Source organism: Ylistrum balloti, unplaced genomic scaffold, assembly GCF_031769215.1.
Source record: "Ylistrum balloti isolate Yb309-2 unplaced genomic scaffold, AGI_CSIRO_Ybal_v1 Utg369646, whole genome shotgun sequence".
In the NCBI taxonomy this organism is placed as follows: domain Eukaryota; kingdom Metazoa; phylum Mollusca; class Bivalvia; order Pectinida; family Pectinidae; genus Ylistrum; species Ylistrum balloti.
Genome location: NW_026781904.1, coordinates 616940 through 642131, shown reverse-complemented (window position 1 = coordinate 642131; position 25192 = coordinate 616940). Strand labels below are relative to the sequence as shown.

Below are 25192 nucleotides of genomic sequence, written 5' to 3'. Positions count from 1 at the left end.
CTTGCTCTGATTTAAGGACAAAATCAACAGACGCAGGAAGAGGAGTAGGGCAGATCGTATTTCCATTAAAGTCGAGTAAGAAATCAAACTCTGATTGCCTTCTTGAAAATCGGGTATGTTATCAACAGTACAGCCCAACCTATGAACTCCTCAGGGTTTGTTCACATGTTCCCAACTACGGCATGTTTTTTGTTGAAAATATACCCCTCGTATACACAAATGTAAGATCAAATACAAAGAGTTTTTTTTAAAGAGACATTGTTGTACTTTGTTAATGTTTAAATGCTTATGATTGGTCTGTACTAATTAATGAGGTTATCTAATACGTAGCAGCCTAGCATTTTTTAAATTACTCTGGTCATCGTACACTTCAAACTTTAACCAAACTTAGGCTCTCTAAGCCGAGTTTCAGTTGTGTGGTTTTGAATTCTTTATATATACGAATATTTTTCGAGACAGAAGTTTAAATCTAAAGCAAATTATCAAATATTCGCCGGGGATTTTGAAATCTCCCAGGAATTAAATTCACCATGACGTTTTCCCGGGAAATACTGGTTCTTCTGTTGATCTTGACTAGTTTCCTTGATGCTGAAGGTAAGATGTTTAACAGCGAAGATGATTTACTGTTAAAAGTAACAGAGAAAAAGGTAACAGATATGTCCTTTGAATTTGTATAATTTTATCTTATCGTTGGTGTACTTATAAAACAATGAGAAGTGTGTGTGTAGATAGTAACAATTCAAAATAACGATACCTGACAAAGGTGTGTTAAATAAGCAAGGAAATAAAATAGAACAAAATATAAATAATAATAATAATAAAACAAAAATCAAAATAAACAAAAAACAAACAAAACAAAAATAAATCAATATTTTTTTTTTATCAACGATCGATGACTTCAACTTTCAACACACACACACACACACCACCACCACCACCACCACCACCACCATCATCATCCATCCCTACCGTAAATAAATCTATATGATACCAAAATATTGTTTTTGTCGAATAATGATTGAATATAAAATTCCTTTTAATTGTGCCCCATGACCATGACATCTAACAAGTATTACTCCCATGTCGTGTGATTCCCGGCTTTTCCATAACATCAGGTTGAAGCAAACATGTACGTTAATAAGTTAAGGACCGTGTAAAGCTAAACGGAAAACTATAACGAGACACTGTTAATTAATTAACAAAGTCCAGTTAACAGTAATCTGTGAAATTCGAGATCTGAAATATAAGTTGAATTTAAGCATAAGCTAAGTGAAATATTAACATAGCATTATTAATTAACTAGAGGGACATGTCCTTAACGGTCACCTGCCAATCGACGGATTGACGGACAGACCACAAAATTTGTCGATGGTGATCTAACAAATCTGATGAATTCAAACTTTGAACATTCCTTGAAAGTATCTGAAACTCATAAATAATAGGTTTTGTTAATGAAAAACAGTAATAATGTTACAAAATGACTTCTGTGGTTACCATGTTGAAGTTTTGACCATGCTTAAATATAACAACAAATCATTTGTTTCTTTTCCTTTTCTCTTTACAAATGAAACTAAATGTTTTTTCATTAATTTTAATGAATCTGTAGAAGTGGTTCAGACTATTTGCTCATGATGAATATAGTGTGATTAGGTCACGACAATCTCAGAATCACTTCATGCACGTTTGATATCATTATCACTCTCTAGTAATGTGTCTTGTCAGTTTTGGGCGAAATATACCCATTGATTAAGACGGAGTCGCGTTTTAAAGCAAAATATGGCCTAACGTACCTTTTTGGGGCCCCGGCCCGTGGTCCTTAGTGGGCAAATCAACTTTCTGAATTTCATAGTTAATTTCCAACATCTTATGATGTTTCAGACAAAATTTTAATGAGAAACATTAACGAAGAGTAGCGTTTTGAAATGAAATATTGACTAACTTTCCCTTTTGGGTCCCCGTTCCCAAGTACCCAGGGGTCGAATCCACTTTCAACTTTCTGAATATAAAAAATGATTTTCTTCACTCAACGATACATCAGACCAAATTTTATTGAAATTCAAGCAAACCTTTAGGAAGAAAAACGTTGTCTAACTTCCCTTTCCGATACTCGCACCTAAACTCTTACAGTTGAATCAACTTTTTGAATTAAAGAAATGATTCCCCATCCCAATGTGTTTCAGAACAAACTTGAAATATATCCCGACATTAAGAATGAGTAGAGTTTTAAAGCAAAATATTGTCTACATTGTATTTTCCCTTTTTTGGGATCCTCGTCCACAAGTCCCTAGGTATTGTATCAACTTTCCGAATATAAGAAATAACTTCCCTTCTTGTGGCCCGTCCTTAGGGGTCGAATAAACTGTCCGCATAAGAACCCAAGATACATCGGACCAAATTTGGTTGAAATCCATCAAGACATGAAGGAGGAGTAGCATTTTGAATTAAAAGTTTACCGCGGCCACGGCGCACGGCTGACGACAGACGGACGAAACATGATAGCAATATGTCATCTTGACCCTTCGTAATAGATGACCGAACAAAGTATTGACAACTGTTGATGAAAATGTAAGTCTGAAATGTGTGTTTGGATATCATCTACAGATATAGATATTTTTCGAACTTGGTTATGATAAATGTAGCCAATGTACATAAAGAGAAATTAAGTTCAATGTGGAGCTAATCGCAAAAGTTAAACAAAACACAATTAATTAATAATGGTTTTTTTCTTTTTTCTTTTTTTAAACGAAATTTAAAACCTCAAAAAAGTCAGCTTTGTTCGAACCCCGTTGAAAAAACCAAACTACGAAACACTATGTATTTTTATTTTTGCCTAAATATTAAGAGTATTACCTTATGAACAATGCCAGCTGGTTTTCGCTGAAATATGCACTTAAAGATGTTTATCAATAATCATAAAAGGAAATCCCTACCTGGATATCAACAGTCCGGATATTTCATTTTTTGCGTCACATATGAAAACGCATGCGCACAAAACACTGTCGCATGTGAAGAAAAAATGTTTCCCGCCAGAAACGGTTAGCGATAAATGTTAATGATTTCGTATTTTTGAACTGACTTAGGGTTAATAAGTAACATTTGCCTCACGCATATCAAAATCCGTTGCTGAAAACTAAATTTTAATGACTGTGTTGCTATATCAAAATCTGCCTCCTTTTCGTTCGCTGAAAACTAAATTTTAATGACTGTGTTGCTACTGTCGTTTTCATTTCTGCCCACCATCACGTGTTCATGTTCATAAAAGGAACTGCCTCCTTTTCAAAACTATCGCATGACGTAATTAGCGCTCAATTTGAGAGATATTTTCTGCACAAAAGAAGTGGTCAGACTGGACATTGGAAATCGACTGTAATTATTGGGTTGGAACTGAAAGTGTATAAAACACGAACAATCAGTAATACAACTAATGTTTTTAAAAACTACCGCTGAGCCAGATCTTTAAGGGTGTATGCTACGAGTCTGTTACACTTTGTTAGATATTTAAGGGTGTATGCTACGAGTCTGTTACACTTTGTTAGATAGTACATTAGTTGATACCCTTGGACAATTTAAGGGTGTATGCTATTAGTCTGATACCCATGGGTTGGATATTTAAGGGTGTATGCTATTAGTCTGATACCCTTGGACTGAATAGTTAAGGATGTATGCTAAGAGTCTGATACACTTTGTTAGATAGTTAAGGGTGTATGCTACGAGTCTGATACCCTTGGACATGGATATTTAAGGATGTATGCTACGAGTCTGATACTTTTGGACTGAATATTTAAGGGTGTATGTTATGAGTCTAATACCCTTGGACTGAATATTCAAGGGTGTATACTACGAGTCTGATACCCTTGGACTGGATATTTAAGGGTGTATGCTACGAGTCAGATACCCCTGGACAAGATATTTAAGGGTGTATGCTACGAGTCTGATACCCTTGGACAAGATATTTAAGGGTGTATGCTACAAGTCAGATACCCATGGACAAGATATTTAAGGGTGTAAGATATTTAAGGGTGTATGCTACAAGTCAGATACCCTTGGACAAGATATTTAAGGATGTATGCTACGAGTCTGATACCCTTGGACAAGATATTTAAGGGTGTATGCTACGAGTCAGATACCCCTGGACAAGATATTTAAGGGTGTATGCTACGAGTCTGATACCCTTGGACTGGATATTTAAGGGTGTATGCTATGAGTCTGATACCCTTGGACTGGGTATTTAAGGGTGTATGCTACGAGTCTGATAGTCTTGGATTGGATATTTAAGGGTGTATGCTATGAGTCTGATACCGTTGGACTGAATATTTAAGGGTGTATGCTACGAGTCTGATACCTTTGGGCTGAATATTCAAGGGTGTATGCTACGATACCCTTGGACTGAATATTTAAGGGTGTATGCTACGAGTCTGATACCTTTGGGCTGAATATTCAAGGGTGTATGCTACGAGTCCGATACCCTTGGACTGAATATTTAAGGGTGTATGCTACGAGTCTGATACCTTTGGGCTGAATATTCAAGGGTGTATGCTACGAGTCCGATACCCTTGGACTGAATATTTAAGGCTGTATGCTAAGAGTCTAATACCCTTGGGCTGAATATTTAAGGGTGTATGCTACTAGTCTGATACCCTTGGACAAGATATTTAAGGGTGTATGCTATGAGTCTGATACCCTTGGACTGGATATTTAAGGATGTATACTACGAGTCTGATACCCATGGGTTGGATATTTAAGGGTGTATGCTACGAGTCTGATACCCTTGGACTGGATATTTAAGGGTGTATGCTATGAGTCTGATACCCTTGGACTGGGTATTTAAGGATGTATACTACGAGTCTGATACCCATAGGTTGGATATTTAAGGGTGTATGCTACTAGTCTGATACCCTTGGACATGGATATTTAAGGGTGTATGCTACGAGTCTGTTACACTTTGTTAGATATTTAAGGGTGTATGCTACGAGTCTGTTACACTTTGTTAGATATTTAAGGGTGTATGCTACGAGTCTGATACCCTTGGACAAGATATTCAAGGATGTATGCTACTAGTCTGATACCCTTGGACAAGATATTTAAGGGTGTATGCTAAGAGTCTTATACCCTTGGGCTAAATATTTAAGGATGTATGCTATGAGTCTGATACACATGGGTTGTATATTTAAGGGTGTTTGCTACGAGTCTGATACCCTTGGGCTGAATATTTAAGGGTGTATGCTACTAGTCTGATAGTCTTGGATTGGATATTTAAGGGTGTATGTACCATTCTGATGCATAAGTATTGCATATTTTAAGGTTGTATCTTACGACTCTGATATATATTGGATTGGATATTTAAGGGTGTATGCTACGAGTCTGATACCCTTGGACTGGATATTCAAGGGAGTATGCACCAGTTTGTTGCATATCGATATGCTAAGGCGTTGATACCTGTATGTATGTTACAACGCTGACACTCATGAAAAACCGTAGGCTTCATCCGATACTCTTTTACTATATTCTTTAGATTGCGATTCTACGTTTATCGCTCTGAACATTTAAGATTATATAGTGCACGTTGGTCGCTCTAACCGTGTTAATTCGATATTGAAGGGTATAAACAATATCCAATACTTACAGAATAAATACCTAAGGTTGTAGGTTACATTTGACACACTTGTAATGGAAGTGTATGTGTTTATGCTATGTCTTTTTAGTACATATATATTAACTGATGGATTAGATATCTAATAACGTATAATTTTATTTTGGGATAATCACTTAAGGGTGTATGTAACTTCAGTGAAACCTCGCTTTGAAGACTATCTCGAAATTAAGACTACCTCACATTAAGACCATTTCATTTCAGTCTAAAATCAGCTGTAAGTATTTATATTGTAAGCTTCATTATTCAGACTATCTTACTATTAAGACAAATTCGCAATTAAAACCAGCTTTAGAAAGTTCCGAAAACGTTCAAATTGAATGTCATCTCACTTATCAGAATAAGGATCAGTCATAAAAATTACTGATGTGTATCCCCCTCCGTGTACATCTGTGAGATCAGTTAGTGATATCTATAGGTGTAAAAAATGTCGACTCGCGTATAATTGCGGAGTTTGATGTAAAGAAACCTACATCCTAATTACTGAAAATATGGACAAAAATGATCATCAGGGAAATTTGTATACTCAATATGTCCAGTCCCAGAGGTGGTTTCACCGGATCTCCCCGATACGGGAAGTATGAATTTGTTTACAAAAGATGCAGACCAGATACGCATGGATTATATTCACCGCTCTGGTTGTCATGGACTGGATCTATAATTATTTTTGTACATTTCGTCTATTCTGACGAACTGTGTGATCTGACAGCATTCTGATATCCAAGAGTTACCGCTCTTTGTTTCACTCTGTCAGTGTATAGCGATAAGTTTGATAGCTGATGTGGGGCGAGAATGTCCCGATCTTTACGTTTCCAAGGTGGTCAGTATGACCTTTGACCCTTTAGAATTGACCGATAACAATTAAAATCTACCAGATATAGAGCTTTGCGATGTAATATTGATACTGTGGTGTAGATTTAACCTCATTCTGTTATGGTTAATGAAATATCTTGTTAACAAACTTTTTTTCTTATTTCTTATGGTCAAGTATGGACTGTGATCCGTTATACTAGACCGATGACCACCAAAATTTTATCAAATGTAAGCATATATTTCTTTTCTTAAAAAATCAAATGTTTACCTCGTTCCAGGCATAACATTTCAAACCATAAGTACATAGAACAATCAACTTTTTTTAAAATTTCACAACAATTACGAAACAAGTGATCAATTCTTGGTTGACCTGGGTTGAAGGGTAGCAGGGATTTTTACTGTGTGAGAAAAATGGACTATGGGGTAAACCAAAGTTTAGGTGTATATGACCCCATACCTTTATCGTCCGATCGAGAATCGAACCCTTATCATTTAAGTAGAGGGTAAGTCAGCTGCCACTACGCCACCAGAGTACTTCCAAAATAACTAGGTTCTGATCTCATTTCAATAATGATCTCTTTTCAATTGAGTACAACTATTGTAATGTTCTACCAAAATCACTTAGAAATGTCTAAAACTAAAAGAAAGAATTCGGTTGAACTTTTATTCTTGTAGATTGTCTTTATTGCCCTTGGTTGGCACTAGACAGGGAAAAAATTAGAGAGAAAAAAAAAAGATTGTCTTTATCTTAAAATAATTTTACAACACCTGCTTCCATAACGGTTTGATATGTGACATGACAATCTATCACGGGGGCTGCAATAGTCCTACATACATATAGCCGTGATCGTATTCTCAAGAATGGCTTTTCTCAAGCTGAGAAATGGACCCGTCTGTGTAGATATGGTTGGCCCGTGGACAATACATCTTAACCTTGTTGCTCTGAGTGTCACGCAACTTTCCTATTGAATATTGTTCATTGAAGTAGCCACCAGCTACTACCAGGATCCCGGTCCAAAATAACTGGCTTTCAGAGGGCGATTTATCCGGCAAACAATATCTTGCTAGGTGTGGCATGGATGTGTGGAGTTTAGTTTAAAATTTCTATTGCGATGTAACAGGACAAAATCGGCCAGGGACCGACTGTTTTATCAGAGCGCAACAATTGTCAAAAATGTTTTGTGTCGGTCCAATTAAAAAAAAACAGCGATGTAGCTGTGTGATCTTGTTACTGTAGCATGTGTTTATAGTAAGGACTTAAAACGACATCGTAATTGTTTTACTGTGACGGTTGTAGACACATTTAGTCAAACAGAACAATATAAACCGATTCGGTTGCGTTTATGTACGTTTAATTGTGTGGCCAGCGTCGAGGGGGTGAAGCACATGAACCGACTACGAAAGTATCTGTTTCACGTGGTCGTGTACTTGGGACAATTGGTTGCGTGATGTTTAGAATGGTCATTTAAATATCTACTTTACAAATTCTCAGAGTCGTTCATGAGATGTTGTTCTAAAATACAACAACGGTAAGTATTTCACAAAAAACGAACAAGCAATACATAAAAATATTGTTACTTACTTTCGTGAATAAAAAAAAACAATCAATATATTTTTCTTGTATCTTTTTCTACTCATTTATCCTTTCGTTTTTAATTTTACGAAATAATGCATTCATTTAAGGTAGAAGTGGACATTTCACCTTGACCAGTCAAAGTCTAATAAATTAGAATAAAAGAGTGAAATCTCGAGCTGGTTGTTAGCTAGGTGGCGTATTTCTATTCATCTTTACAAATGAATGTTATTTAGACAATTCGTAAAATTGTAAAATTCTCATTCATCAGATTCTATTTTCAAATTTGTCTTAAATTCTTTTTAAAAGTAACTATATACTGAAGTACAAATGCTGGCCTTTAATTGCAAATATTTCCAGAAATTCCCACAAAGTTTTGAGAAAGTAACAAGACGTGCTGTAAATACACTTTATCATACAAAGTGGTTAAACATTCAGTTGAGGATAATCTTTAAATTGATATAGAACGGAAAAGGAGACAAATATCATAATATTCCAATCCTACATTTATTTCTTAAGACTTGTTAAATTTACAGTATTTTCATAAAAAGCAACGCTAAACATGTCGTAGATTAACAGTGAAACTTATGACACAGTGCCCTGTAGCCTTTATTTCTCGTGATTAATCCAACGCTGTCACATTTAAAAGTTTGAATTTTTATAACATATAGCATATCTGCCTTAATTTAAATTATAAAAAGATAAAGTGATTATTTCTTTTTCGAAATATTTTTTTCAAGATTTTCAAGATCAAATTTAAAAATCGATAAATAATTATTTTTACTTTCTCCGACTTGAAACAGAAACTAGCATCAGTAACGAAACTACAAACTGTCCGGTTAATATAAACAAAAATGAATATAGAAAATATGTGATATAAAGCGGAATTGCTTTTCATTCCGTCATTTTTATTAGTTTTGCGTGATACATATATGGGCATTTTGTTTTATCGTTTCAAACCGCCATATCTAAAAGCTTGTTAAACAAAGCAAAGCACTGAAGTAAGATCGGCTGTCGCGACAAGTAGTTATGTAATTAAACATATTATATTACATTGTTTGAAGCATCTAAATGTACAAGAAAAGCTGTTATTATGTTTCACGGCATTAACTTAGTTAATTGATTAACCTGCGTTATTGGTGTCGTGGGAGGTATGACCCTGGTAAGTAATGAGCGGTCTTAAGCGTGTTTTTCAAATAAAAGCCGTTGGTTTTGATTTAAATATATTTTATTCGCAAATGTCTTTTTGCAAAAGGAACTAAACACTCCTTAAACCTTTGTCTTATCCCGTGCACTGTGTCACCTGTGGAAGATTTCCTTATAGCTCTCATGGAGACACTGATTGGATGACAATAAGCGGAGGAAGCTTTCTTACGTTTTTGTATCATTGTTGTACTAACTTTTATGTACATCTTTATAAGAAAGACGGGTCATTCAATGTAACGATGTGAGCGGACGGGCGTTATCAACAGACCGAATTCAAACTTTGTAGAAAGATTCAATACAATGTTAGCTTGGAAAAGTTCGATCACTTTAATTTTCAGACCATAATTCACTATGTTTTGGCTCCTTTTAGCTTGCACAAGGTAGATGACCTCAATTTTCGGAACAAAATTTACGGAGTTGTCGCCCTTGATTTTATTACCAAAACAGTGTCAGCTTAATATTTCAGATAGCTTTTAACACATCAACTTCAAACTTCATTGGGATGTTCATTACCATTATAGTAAGGACAAATTGGATAACCGCAATTATCGGTATATGTCTTAGTTATGTTATGCTTATTATGAAAGGTATGTCAAAGTGTATAATTTTCTAATTACAGCTACGACAACCCCGTCTGAACCAACTACTTCAGATTACCAACATTCAACAGAAACATCAACATTTCCAACAACTTCAACAACGTCCTCAAATGATACATCGCCATCTTCAACCAATGCGATGTCATCAACAGCGGATACAACACCGTCTTCATCAACTCCGTGGACGTCTTCAACAGAAACACAACCGTCTTCAACCAATGCGATGTCATCAACAGCTGATACAACACCAACTTCATCAACTCCTTGGTCGTCTTCAACAGGAACACAACCGTCTTCAACCAATGTGATGTCATCATCAGCTGATACAGCACCGTCTTCATCAACTCCGTGGACGTCTTCAACAGAAACACAACCGTCTTCAACCAATGTGATATCATCAACAGCGGATACAACACCGTCTTCATCAACACCTTGGTCGTCTTCAACAGAAACACAACCGTCTTCAACCAATGTAATGTCATCAACAGCGGATACAACACCGTCTTCATCAACTCCTTGGTCGTCTTCCTTAGGAACACAACCGTCCTCAACCAATGCGATGTCATCAACATCGGATACAACACCGTCTTCATCAACTCCTTGGTCGTCTTCCTTAGGAACACAACCGTCCTCAACCAATGCGATGTCATCAACATCGGATACAACACCGTCTTCATCAACTCCTTGGTCGTCTTCCTTAGGAACACAACCGTCTTCAACCAATGTGATGTCATCAACAGCTGATACAACACCGTCTTCAGCAACTCCTTGGTCGGCTTCAACAGAAACACAACCGTCTTCAACAAATGTGATGTCATCAACAGCGGATACAACACCGTCTTCATCAACACCTTGGTCGTCTTCAACAGAAACACAACCGTCTTCAACAAATATTATGTCATCAACAGCGGATACAACACCGTCTTCATCAACACCTTGGTCGTCTTCAACAGAAACACAACCGTCTTCAACCAGTGTGATGTCATCAACAGCGGATACAACACCGTCTTCATCAACTCCCTGGTCGTCTTCCTCAGGAACACAACCGTCTTCAACCGATGTGATGTCATCAACAGCGGATACAACACCGTCTTCATCAACACCTTGGTCGTCTACAACAGAAACACAACCGTCTTCAACCAATGTAATGTCATCAACAGCGGATACAACACCGTCTTCATCAACTCATTGGTCGTCTTCAACTGAAACACAACCGTCTTCAACCAATGTGATGTCATCAACAGCGGATACAACACCGGCTTCAGCAACTCCTTGGTCTTCTTCCTCAGGAACACAACCGTCTTCAACCAATGTGATGTCATCAACAGCGCATACAACACCGTCTTCATCAACACCTTGGTCGTCTTCCTCAGGAACACAACCGTCTTCAACCAATGTGATGTCATCAACAGCGGATACAACACCGTCTTCATCAACTCCTTGGTCGTCTACAACAGAAACACAACCGTCTTCAACAAATGTGATGTCATCAACAGCTGATACAACACCTTCTTCATCAAATCCTTGGTCGTCTTCCTCAGGAACACAACCGTCTTCAACCAATGTGATGTCATCAACAGCGGATACAACACCGTCTTCATCAACTCCCTGGTCGTCTTCCTCAGGAACACAACCGTCTTCAACCAATGTGATGTCATCAACAGCGGATACAACACCGTCTTCATCAACACCTTGGTCGTCTACAACAGAAACACAACCGTCTTCAACCAATGTGATGTCATCAACAGCGGATACAACACCGTCTTCATCAACTCATTGGTCGTCTTCCTTAGGAACACAACCGTCTTCAACCAATGTAATGTCATCAACAGCGGATACAACACCGGCTTCATCAACTCATTGGTCGTCTTCAACTGAAACACAACCGTCTTCAACCAATGTGATGTCATCAACAGCGGATACAACACCGTCTTCATCAACTCCGTGGACGTCTTCAACAGAAACACAACCGTCTTCAACCAATATGATGTCATCAACAGCGGATTCAACACCGTCTTCATCAACACCTTGGTCGTCTACAACAGAAACACAACCGTCTTCAACAAATGTGATGTCTTCAACAGCGGATACAACACCGTCTTCATCAACTCCTTGGTCGTCTTCCTCAGGAACACAACCGTCTTCAACCAATATGATATCATCAACAGCGGATACAACACCGTCTTCATCAACACCTTGGTCGTCTACAACAGAAACACAACCGTCTTCAACCAATGTGATGTCATCAACAGCTGATACAACACCGTCTTCATCAACTCCTTGGTCGTCTTCCTCAGGAACACAACCGTCTTCAACCAATATGATGTCATCAACAGCGGATACAACACCGTCTTCATCAACACCTTGGTCGTCTTCCTCAGGAACACAACAGTCTTCAACCAATATGATGTCATCAACAGCGGATACAACACCGTCTTCATCAACTCCTTGGTCGGCTTCAACAGAAACACAACCGTCTTCAACAAATGTGATGACATCAACAGCGGATACAACACCGTCTTCATCAACACCTTGGTCGTCTTCCTCAGGAACACAACAGTCTTCAACAAATATGATGTCATCAACAGCTGATACAACACCGTCTTCATCAACACCTTGGTCGACTTCAACAGAAACACAAACACAACCGTCTTCAACTAATGAGATGTCATCAACAGCGGATACAACACCGTCTTCATCAACACCTTGGTCGTCTTCAACAGAAACACAACCGTCTTCAACCAATGTGATGTCATCAACAGCGGATACAACACCGTCTTCATCAACTCCTTGGTCGTCTTCAACAGAAACACAACCGTCTTCAACCAATGTGATGTCATCAACAGCGGATACAACACCGTCTTCATCAACACCTTGGTCGTCTTCAACTGAAACACAACCGTCTTCAACCAATGTGATGTCATCAACAGCGGATACAACACCGTCTTCATCAACTCCTTGGTCGTCTTCCTCAGTAACACAACCGTCTTCAACCAATATGATGTCATCAACAGCGGATTCAACACCGTCTTCATCAACACCTTGGTCGTCTTCAACTGAAACACAACCGTCTTCAACCAATGTGATGTCATCAACAGCGGATACAACACCGTCTTCATCAACTCCTTGGTCGTCTTCCTCAGTAACACAACCGTCTTCAACCAATATGATGTCATCAACAGCGGATACAACACCGTCTTCATCAACACCTTGGTCGTCTTCCTCAGGAACACAACAGTCTTCAACCAATGCGATGTCATCAACAGCGGATACAACACCGTCTTTATCAACTCCTTGGTCGGCTTCAACAGAAACACAACCGTCTTCAACAAATGTGATGACATCAACAGCGGATACAACACCGTCTTCATCAACACCTTGGTCGTCTTCCTCAGGAACACAACAGTCTTCAACAAATATGATGTCATCAACAGCTGATACAACACCGTCTTCATCAACACCTTGGTCGACTTCAACAGAAACACAAACACAACCGTCTTCAACTAATGTGATGTCATCAACAGCGGATTCAACACCGTCTTCATCAACACCTTGGTCGTCTTCAACTGAAACACAACCGTCTTCAACCAATATGATGTCATCAACAGCGGATACAACACCGTCTTCATCAACTCCTTGGTCGTCTTCAACAGAAACACAACCGTCTTCAACCAATGTGATGTCATCAACAGCGGATACAACACCGTCTTCATCAACACCTTGGTCGTCTTCAACTGAAACACAACCGTCTTCAACCAATGTGTTGTCATCAACAGCGAATACAACACCGTCTTCATCAACACCTTGGTCGTCATCAACAGAAACACATCCGTCTTCAACCAATGTGATGTCATCAACAGCGGATACAACACCGTCTTCATCAACACCTTGGTCGTCTTCAACAGAAACACAACCGTCTTCAACCAATGTGATGTCATCAACAGCTGATACAACACCGTCTTCATCAACACCTTGGTCGTCTTCCTCAGGAACACAACCGTCTTCAACCAATGTGATGTCATCAACAGCGGATACAACACCGTCTTCATCAACACCTTGGTCGTCTACAACAGAAACACAACCGTCTTCAACCAATGTGATGTCATCAACAGCGGATACAACACCGTCTTCATCAACACCTTGGTCGTCCACAACAGAAACACAACCGTCTTCAACCAATGTGATGTCATCAACAGCGGATACAACACCGTCTTCATCAACACCTTGGTCGTCTTCCTCAGGAACACAACCATCTTCAACAAATGTGATGTCATCAACAGCTGATACAACACCATCTTTACCATCAACCACTTCCGCTACAATCCCATCATCCACTACTTCATCTATCCCATCAGCCACTTCCGCTACAATCCCATCATCCACTACTTCTTCTATACCATCATCCACTTCCGCGACAGTCCCTTCTACAACTACCACTACAATCCCATCAACCACTACCGCTACAGTCCCTTCCATAACTACCACTACAATCCCATCAACCACTTCCGCTACAGTCCCTTCCACAACTACCACTACAATCCCATCAACCACTTCTGCTACAGTCCCTTCCACAACTACCACTACAATCCTATCAACCACTTCCGCTACAGTCCCTTCCACAACTTCCACTACAATTCCATCAACCACTTCCGCTACAGTCCCTTCCACAACTACCACTACAATCCCATCAACCACTTCCGCTACAGTCCCTTCCACAACTACCACTACAATCCCATCAACTACTTCCGCTACAGTCCCTTCCACAACTACCACTACAATCCCATCAACCACTTCCGCTACAGTCCCTTCATCAACTACCACTACAATCCCATCAACCACTTCCGCTACAGTCCCTTCATCAACTACCACTACAATCCCATCAACCACTTCCGCTACAGTCCCTTCCACAACTACCACTACTATCCCATCAACCACTTCCGCTACAGTCCCTTCCACAACTACCACTACAATCCCATCAACCACTTCCGCTACAGTCCCTTCCACAACTACCACTACAATCCCATCAACCACTTCCGCTACAGTCCCTTCCACAACTACCACTACAATCCCATCAACCACTTCCGCTACAGTCCCTTCCACAACTACCACTACAATCCCATCGACTACTTCCGCTACAGTCCCTTCCACAACTACCACTACAATCCCATCAACCACTTCCGTTACAGTCCCTTCCACAACTACCACTACAATCCCATCGACCACTTCCGCTACAGTCCCTTCCACAACTACCACTACAATTCCATCAACCACTTCCGCTACAGTCCCTTCCACAACTACCACTACTATCCCATCAACCACTTCCGCTACAGTCCCTTCCACAACTACCACTACAATCCCATCAACCACTTCCGTTACAGTCCCTTCCACAACTACCACTACAATCCCATCAACCACTTCCGCTACAGTCCCTTCCACAACTACCACTACAATTCCATCAACCACTTCCGCTACAGTCCCTTCCACAACTACCACTACAATCCCATCAACCACTTCCGCTACAGTCCCTTCCACAACTACCACTACAATCCCATCAACCACATCCGTTACTGTCCCTTCCACAACTACCACTACAATCCCATCGACCACTTCCGCTACAGTCCCTTCCACAACTACCACTACAATTCCATCAACCACTTCCGCTACAGTCCCTTCCACAACTACCACTACTATCCCATCAACCACTTCCGCTACAGTCCCTTCCACAACTACCACTACAATCCCATCAACCACTTCCGTTACAGTCCCTTCCACAACTACCACTACAATCCCATCAACCACTTCCGCTACAGTCCCTTCCACAACTACCACTACAATTCCATCAACCACTTCCGCTACAGTCCCTTCCACAACTACCACTACAATCCCATCAACCACTTCCGCTACAGTCCCTTCCACAACTACCACTACAATCCCATCAACCACATCCGTTACTGTCCCTTCCACAACTACCACTATAATCCCATCAACTACTTCCGCTACAGTCCCTTCCACAACTTCCACTACAGTCCCATCCACAACTACCACTACAATCCCGCCAACTACCACTTCAACTACAACACTACCCACTACAACAACGACCGTCACACCTCCCACTGTTCGGCTAGTAGATGGATACTCAGCCCTTTCTGGTCGTGTGGAAGTGATCAAAAACAACACGTGGGGTACAGTGTGTGACAACGGCTGGGATAACAACGACGCTAAAGTTGTCTGTGGGGCATTGGGTTACAAGTAAGTAAAACCTTTTGAAGTCTCTGCCTGTATGTTCCGTCGAAATTCGAATGTGCGTCTTAATTTCCGGCGTTATTAAGGGACATTGATGTTTGACTTGGTTTCCTTAACTCCCCTTCTGTTATGGTTTTACACTCCTTTAGCCAAAAACCTACTCCATGTATCTCCTTATCCGAAAGTTGCTATTTATAGTTCGCTTTAAGTTCGTAACTGAATCTCAAACACCCTAACACTCTTCCAAATATTAATCTCTCTCTTATTTATTTAATCAATAAATCGATTAAAAGTAATAATTGATTATTAATCGTTTATTCATTATTCTTATCTATCGATAGTAATTAACATTTCATAATTATATACAGCTGTTATTCAGCAGTACGATTGCTCTTGATGGCGGGTTTCCCGCATGATGTTCAACGAGGTAATCACCAGTTACGACAAGAAGACCCCATCTCAAAATGTCACTGGCTATTTAAATCGATTAACACTGTAAATCAACTATTTGTTTATTTTATTTTTATTTGTTTCAGTTCTGGAGCCGCTCTCAAACACGCTGTTTTCGGAGAAGGAAGTGGTGTGGTGTGGATGTCTGACGTTAACTGCACTGGAAACGAACTTTTTATAGAAAACTGTAACTTCAATGGTTGGGGAGCTTCATGCAACCACAGTCAAGATGCGGGAGTTATTTGCTATGACGAAGCTGGTAAGTACAGCAATAAACCTGACTGAGTTAAAAAAAACAACTTGTGGGCAATCAGAAATTATGTACATGGAATAAAGGAAGTGATATTTCAGTATGGAATGGCTGAAAAATATATCCTATCTCCACCTACAATTATTTAATGAAATGTGTTTTACGTCATGGTAATTGTGATCTGTTCTTGAACTTGCCAAATTTTAGTAACAGTGACCTTGAACTTTGGCATTCCATACCTTCACTTTTCAGAGATAGTTCTCGAGTAATCAAGTGTACGAAGTCACATTAAAATCATTTTAAGACGATGATTGGCCTTCCACTTTGGTCTTTTTCATCCTCGCCAAAATCCAGCTTACATTTTAAGATACTGGTCATGTATTCACTCTATATTTATGAAGTAAACGATTTTCTCTGTATAATGATTGAATTGTTTTGCGAGGTGTCATAAACGGGGCAGGTCTACGTTTACTTTTTACTTCAATCTATTTGAGACGGGGCCCTACATAGTTCGTAAACATCTCGCAATCATTTCATTGATGATTGTGGTTTTCCTATAATATTATAAGTGATAGAGTGATTTTCACTTGGGGCCGATGTTGTAGGTAAATAAGCGATAGTGCGATTTTCACTTGGGGCCGAGGAAGACACAGCAGGGATTTCAATGCTTTGTTTTGTTTTCACAGGCACAAGCGACCTTACAGTTAGGCTCGGGGATTCGGATCGCGTTGAGGTGTACTACAGCGGCCAATGGGGCTACATTGGCGGATCGTCCTGGGGCGATGACGATGCAAATGTCGTCTGTACCATGCTAAACTTCAAGTAAGTAAATTAAATAGATCTGAACGAGTTTATACTGACAAAAAATATGGTAAGATTTGCCCTGTTTTTTTTTATGTTGTAATGAGTTATTCTAAAAAAATAATCTCAGTTTTTAACTTCTGTCAGGAAAATGTAGTGTTTCATTAATCAAAATAAATGTGTGCAACTGAAACATCCATTATGTTTCTTTTCAAAAGTTCGGGGACGGCGCACACGTTTGATCACTTTCACGGACTGAACAACCGGACCCAGCCGACATGGATGGACAACGTTCAGTGCGTTGGATCAGAGTCCTCCATTGTAAACTGTCCGTTTGACGGATGGGGTGTGATCGTTTCTGCTTATAACGAAACCTACCAGAATACAGCGGCAGTCACGTGCTCTTCTGAGCCGGACCTTAGTAATGGCGCTACCAATATGAAATTCGCTCCGATTTGGGACAAAATACTTCTTGGATTTTTCATTTTGTTTTACTCCACACCATCGAGACTGATTTTGTAATATAAGTGAAGAAATTAACAAACATTCCTTAGATCTTACTGCCCAGCCTTTCAATTTAGTAAGTATTGTGTTATGAAATTACCCAGCATGCCTTCGGTCCAAGAAGCCTGTGATGAAATTACCCAGAATGCCTTTGGTCTTACTACTCAGTTTTTCAGTTACAAAAGTATTCTGTGATGAAATTCCCCAGCATTCCTTTGGTCCAAGTAGCCTGTGATGAAATTAACCAGAATGCCTTTGGTCTTACCACTCAGTTTTTCAGTTACGCAAGTATTCTGTGATGAAATTATCCAGCATTCCTTTGCTCAAAGTAGCCTGTGATGAAATTACCCAGCATTCCTTAGGTCTTAATACCTAGCCTTTCAGTTTAATATGAAAGTAACCTGTGATAAAATTGTCTCTCAATTTGTACAGTATGTAATTTTATTTAAAAAGATGATACTCTGAAATTTATTTCTTTTTAATTTTTAGGTCAGATATGTGTTTTGTAAATTATAATTCATATAAATATGTATGTATATGTGTACGATACGATAACATAAATTTTGTTTATTTGTTTCGATTGTGACGTAATAATTGATGAAATGATTTTTTAGTAACGACTGTGGCTATATACGTCATGGAATATTTAATTTTCTCTTTCACTCGTTCGTATTTGTGTGTCAGTACATATTGTCATCTTCATAATCAATTAGTTATGTTTGAATTATCATATTATCATACAAGTTTATAATATTTATTTTTGCAAACATAAGTAAGAACATGACTATTAACAGGTGTATTGCTTGGGTACTTTCAGTATTCTGAATCTCCTGGTAGTAGTTGGCGGCAACTTCACCGAACAACATGCACGAGGCCCGTCACATGATATTCAAAGTAACTGGGTTGAAGTCGGTATATTCAACCATTTGACGAATTGGAATTATAAGAAATTTATTTTCCCTATGCCATGCGTCGCCAATAGCTATCCTCTGAGATTCGCACTTTGAAATCCACGCGGCACGTTACCTGTACGTGTCATTGAGGCTGCAGCGACAGACAGACGTGAAATTTGATTTTAATGGCCTTATGTTATGTTGTTTATCTTGAAGTATACTTGTATACTTGAATAGAGTGTTTTACGAAAGGGCACACCCAGAACAGCGCAGGTCGATCCGTGACCTCTTACCGAGAACCACAAACCTGCCCGTATAGAGATCGAGCCACACTCTCAAATCATATCTTATGTATATGATAAAAAATGGTGGGCCTGTGACGAATATCTCATTGAATTTCGATAAAAATCTTGGACTATGCATTTATTAAATTCATTAGATAAATGACATATATGGCACAACTAGATGTAACAGAGGCGGGTCTTTATTGAACTCTTTTTTGAAGGAGGGAGAAATAGGATCAAAACGATCCAAGTTGATCGACTTTAAAATGGCAGCTCAGTTCGGAGGTATTAACTTGGTTAGAATTCCTAAGCCTGTTTTTCTTTTCCTTCACCATTATCTTTAGGTTATAGGACAACTTGTTTCCGAGTCTTGTCGGAGTTGCTCGAGATGTTCCGAGTGCAACAAGGAAAGCCGTATATTTTTCCTTTCTATAGAGGAATACTAGATGTTGATTAGATAAGTTCTTAACATATTATATTTCATTGTGTATCGATACGGAAAACGGTAGCGAAAAAGCTGGTCTTTTTCTGCTTAAGAAATACTTATATAATCGATACTTATCACTTAACATATATATTTATATTAGCTGAAACATTTTTAAATATCATACGTAAATGCCATTACATCTATTTACACTTTCTGGTTCCATATCGCCGATGTGTCCACTAACTACAAACAAAAATATTGTACGTACTTAATTTTCATAGTACTTGATAAACTTTAATGTTCATTACGAAAATACGGTTAATAGTATTGAATGTTATTTAAAACCCATAATGTATCTGTATCATTTGAAATAAAATTACGTTGAAATAGTACAGTTGTTCCTTCATAACTATGGCGAAATTCGAAATAATTGGCATTCAAGAAAACCAAATGAATACATGATTGTTTTAGAAATGATACATTGGACTAAGTTACCAATGTTTGAATTTACGTACCGAAATTTACATCAATTGCAAAAAAACGTTTGAAGTTATCATTGCAATTACATTTTATGTGAAAATTAGTATTGAAATAGAAATCAATCTTAAATCTCAATCACTGTCTCTACAGAAATGTGACTAGTAACAGAAGCAGGTAACACCGAAACAAAACGGAAAGCTCCAAGAAATAATTTGTTTCCCGTTTCCCTGCCAACCCCGTTTCTTGTTCTTTTGGTAACTTTAACAGAACCGTCATGAAAGCCATTATCATTCGCCTTTACATGTAGCAACCCACCTAGCAACTACCCAGTCGGTTTCAAATACAAGTTTTTTTTCAGTTTTGAGTTATATGTCTATATATCCTTAACTTTGTTGTTAATTTCTTCTTAACAATCATCCATCGGAAACCGGATGGGACTATAGTTTTGCGTTGTGTCCGTCCTTGCGTCCGTCCGCTTTCTTGTCCGGGCCTATCTTCTACACAACTTATCACGCGACCGTTACATTTGGGGTAATAGTTCACCTTGGTGAGATGGCGTGTCGCGTATCAAAAGTAGGTCACTCTGACCTAGGTTTGTCCGGGCCCTATCTTCCATGGAAGCTTTATATTTAGGATATTGGTTTACCTTGAAGAGACTGTGTTACGTGTCATAAGTAGGTCAATGACCTACATTTTAATCTACATAAAAAGCTTGCCCGGCCCACCACCACCACCTATCAGTAATATTTATAATAGAAGCTTTGACAGTAATCCTAATTAATTTTATATTATTTCCTTCACGATTTCATAAAATTGTTTTGTTTCACTTTACCGATGGTTGAATTTAGAAGACAAGGGGGTTATCGAGGTAAAAAAAAAAGAGGACGGATGTATGTCCTATCCGACGGGATGTTCGTGCTCAGATTCACGGTGACGTAAAACCACATCTATGTTATACATATACAATCTTGTCACGAAGATGTGGTGATTTTACTGTGTAAAATTCACATGTTATCGTTTAGTAACTCACGTGCCTATCAGCACATCAGGTACAAAAACAAAACAAAACAAACAAAGTGTGTATTGTTTACTCTTCCTTAAAATGACATCTTTGTCAAAATATTTAAATGGGATGGTTGATAGGTAAAAGTAATCCCGATGGTAACACAATATTGTTTATACCTATTTTATAAAATATACATACATTGCATTAACTTATTTACACGAAGTCTACTTTGAATAAAACACGACACATTCTCTGTCTAACGACAACACATATGCAACATTTCAAAACGTTTTCTTTAAGTTTGTGTTGTATTAAAATGAACTGGTTGTTCTGAAAACTAGTTTAGGAGTCCAAGGGTCATATTCTCTATATGCACGTTTCCAGCCTATATCACATTGTATCTACATATATCGAACAAAACCTATAGATTGCGAAGATGTCAAAAGATCCGACGATCAATTTCGACTCATTCTTATAATCAATGTATTACCTAGATGCATTTGTAAGTGATCGATATTGGATTTATTATGTCATTGAGATAAAGGCTAGCGTAGCTCGAGCGTCCCAAGCGATGCAAGCCCTAAATTGAAAATTACAATCAGACATGAAGTCGTGACACGGAAGTTGAATTCCAAGTCTTGCTTTTCCCCAACGGCGGGAAGCAACATGGCGGACATAGCGACAAAAAATCTCGCTCACCAAGACGCTCCAACGCGTGTGCAGACAACAAGAGTTTTGCTGAACGAGACTTCTTTCATGTTATATAATCTGGTTGCTTTTGAGTTAGAACTAACAAATGTTTGGTACGTTATAAAGAGCGCATAATGTCAAGCATTGTGTGTGGAAAATTCAAGTGGGTGAAAACACAATCCTATAAAAAAAGTAAACTGCATATATGATTATCCTTCGAGAGCTGGCTCGCTGAAACTTTCTGAGGCGCGGACCTAGAACTTCCGTCCTTTCGCGTGGTTAATAATATTCAATAATATATGCCTTCAAGCGTTCATGTGGAAATATAAGTATACACAATGGCTATTCAAAAACTGAACAAACGTAAACATCAAAATAAATATCAGGATCAAATCACATTTTAATTTCGACTGATCTAATTTCCGGTTTGAAGCGCAGGACACACTAAAACACGATACGGAGCTACAATTGTATTCCTCCGTGAGCACTACACAGTATGTCTTGCGTTCAGTATATATATATGACTTCAAATTAACAGATATTTACCTATTGACCGATGTCTCTATTTTAAATAAATAAAAATAACCGAGACAATTACCTAGTTGGATTTTGTATCTGGTTGTGTTGAACGGTTGCGGTCGCACTTTGCTATGTAATATTGTTAATTTTCTTTTCTAAAATTTAAAAAGTGCATTAAAAAAAATCTCATCATTCATTGTAATATCAAGGTTTAGAATTCATTAAAGCTATAAGCGCGTGACGTTATATAACTATCATGATATGTCGTGTTGACGGCACGCCATACGTTACATAAAGTTATATGTAGATATTACACGAGTGCATTAACTGGAAAACACTGTAATCACGTACAGATGATTAAACATGATTGTCACGTGATAACCGAAAAATAGAGGTATATTTACGTAATTTCTAGTACATAATGAATTCCGACAATAGATTAATATATGTTCCCAAAGCTACACTGTTTTGATTACAAATTGTCAATTGAAATCTATTCTATTTCTCCTGCACTTTTTTATCATACGTTTAAACTGATCTCTAAAATGCCTATCCATGAAACCGTATACAATAGGATTGACGGCGTTATTGATAAAAAACGAATATCTCATTATGGGTCCGAGAGAGCCCAATGCGACAGCCAGATGCCTTCGTGTGACGTCATCAGCATTTCGCATAACAACATGCACAAAGTAAGGCAGATACCCACCAAAGGAGAGTGCTGATACCACGAGAAACATGAGCGTCACCCTCTTACTTTTGCTTATCAACTGACTGACTTTTTTCTTGGATACTCTGTGATCCACGAAACGTTTCACTGATTTTTGAGCTTTTAGAGAACTGTTTTTCACAGCAACGTCTTTTTGTTGACTAACTCCGGCCTTTGTTTCGAGCTCCATGCCATCTGTATTATTGTTTTCAATCTTGTCATGTTCAGATGGTAGATCGTATGATATCACCACTGTTTTCTGTCCGTTTTCATTTAAGGCGGTATGCTGTTTGTCAGGTAGTTGAAGAGTATTTTCCGGAATGCGATCTTCAAGATTATCATTTAAACTATTTGGTTGTAGTTCACATGTGCCACTAATGGATGTGATACTGATTTCGCTCATCGTCGGTTCGTTATTCAATATTTCCTCTGCTGTAGGGATTTCATTTTGTTTTTCCTGAGGTTCCGGAATTACTTCGGTAACAAATTTGACAGACTTTTGTCGAACATGTGTCCGCTCAATTTGACGCATTGACTGCTGACGTCGAAGTCGTTTTGCGGCTTTAGTAGCCCTTCTAAATCGCTCACTTTTCATCAGTTTTTGTCCAATTAACGAATAGAACACAATACATAACACAAAAAGAACAAAATATGCCCCGAACAATATACCAAAATAGACGGTTTCAAACAGAGAGGCACTGAACCTTTCAACAACATTGCATTCGTGTCCTTCAAGATGGTTAAACGGTGTAATGACGGGTTTGCTGCCATACAGAGCAAAAACAGGACTACAAGCTATGATAACGACTGCACCCATAAGTCCGCTAATCAATTTGGCTTCTGATCTCGTCAGTTGTCGGTCAGTCGCCTTACAGATTCGTCGATATCTCTCAATAGCAATCACGTCAAGAAGTAATGGCGAATACATCGAGAAAACGAAGTTTATAAACACGAAACACCTACATGACCATTCCGAAGTGAATGTATAAGGATGTGTTGAGTCGTATATGACATAAGGGACGCTTACTGAACACGCTACAAGGTCTACAGTTCCCAGCCACAATATGAACGTCCGATGAATGCTGGGTTTAAATCTAACAGCATATACAAGGATTGTCAAACCATTTCCAAAAGTTCCGAAAAAGCATAAAGATGCTAAAAAAGTTAATGCTGGTATTCCTGTGGACATCAAATTCATCAATTCCTCATCTTCCAGAGTTATGTTGAACACTTGTCTTGTTTCGGTGTTATTAAACATGTTTGAAAAACAGTTTATTCCAATATCCGTATACTTGGACTTGCAAAACGTCTTGAGGATTTGTCGCCTTTCCCAGTTTCCTATCTACTTTTTAACTTGGATGACACTGCAGTTTGACGCTCCTCTTATAACACACATTTGCACTTATCATGCACTCTAATCAATAACCCTTATTGTCATTAAAAATCATGTCGATCATTGCTCGTCGAGTCATCTTTCTCGGTAAGATGAATGTTACTGTAGGTATATGCACATACAATGCGCACGCCTCCGTCATACTAATAACCCGAACCTGGACTCGTCCCAGGTCGACCGGAAGCATCAAGGGACTACGATATATCATTCTGATACATAATCAAAGTACTAGTAGATAGTTAAATATGTACAAGTGGGGTCAACCATGACATCAGTAGTACAAGCGTGGACCATACATCGTGTATCGGAACCAGCTTGATATCAGCCACTTGAGTTACTTCCGAGTTAAGTTCATGTTCAAACTAAGTACTGGTACACCCATAATTGTCTTTTTATAGGGCTAATAACTGGATACAATGACATTTAATACTCTTCAGTAGTCTGGAGGTAATTATTAGATAAAATTACTTTATAAGAAGTGGGCGTTTCATTGAGAAGGACGGACAAGAATTAAGTTATACGTAACACTTAACACCGTGGAATGAAATGAGAACATCACTTTGTGTAAATCGTAAGATAGGCCATATTATGATAAAAAATGTAAGTGGTAAGGATATTATTAAGAATGCAATTGACAGGTTGGTTTCAAAACAGTTTTCTTTGCAAAGTGGTGCTAGCGCGATGGGCGTTGAAATATGAATA

The 25192-nt window shown here is 38.6% G+C and overlaps 2 protein-coding genes across 2 annotated transcripts; one reads left to right on the top strand and one right to left on the bottom strand.

The window, feature by feature from the left end:
• Positions 1-530: 530 nt before the first annotated feature.
• Positions 531-18107, top strand: LOC132555102 (mucin-2-like). The gene is made up of 5 exons (XM_060219448.1): positions 531-594; positions 9862-16090; positions 16621-16793; positions 17471-17606; positions 17804-18107. The coding sequence occupies exons 1-5, from the start codon at positions 531-533 to the stop codon at positions 18105-18107; spliced, it is 6906 nt and encodes a 2301-aa protein (XP_060075431.1).
• Positions 18108-21247: 3140 nt separating this feature from the next.
• Positions 21248-24615, bottom strand: LOC132555489 (D(2) dopamine receptor-like). The gene has a single exon (XM_060219843.1). It carries the CDS (start codon positions 24353-24355, stop codon positions 22871-22873), a length of 1485 nt encoding a protein of 494 aa, XP_060075826.1. The 5' UTR covers positions 24356-24615; the 3' UTR covers positions 21248-22870.
• Positions 24616-25192: the final 577 nt, after the last annotated feature.

What these genes read in the sequence shown, in the direction of transcription:
- LOC132555102 (XM_060219448.1), top strand. Translation starts at nt 531, where the DNA reads ATGACGTTTTCCCGGGAAATACTGGTTCTTCTGTTGATCTTGACTAGT. An exon ending in TGTGGGGCATTGGGTTACAA is followed by an intron (nt 16,091 to 16,620) that starts GTAAGTAAAACC and finishes TATTTGTTTCAG; the next exon opens with TTCTGGAGCCGCTCTCAAAC. An exon ending in TATTTGCTATGACGAAGCTG is followed by an intron (nt 16,794 to 17,470) that starts GTAAGTACAGCA and finishes TTGTTTTCACAG; the next exon opens with GCACAAGCGACCTTACAGTT.
- LOC132555489 (XM_060219843.1), bottom strand. Translation starts at nt 24,355, where the DNA reads ATGTTTAATAACACCGAAACAAGACAAGTGTTCAACATAACTCTGGAA.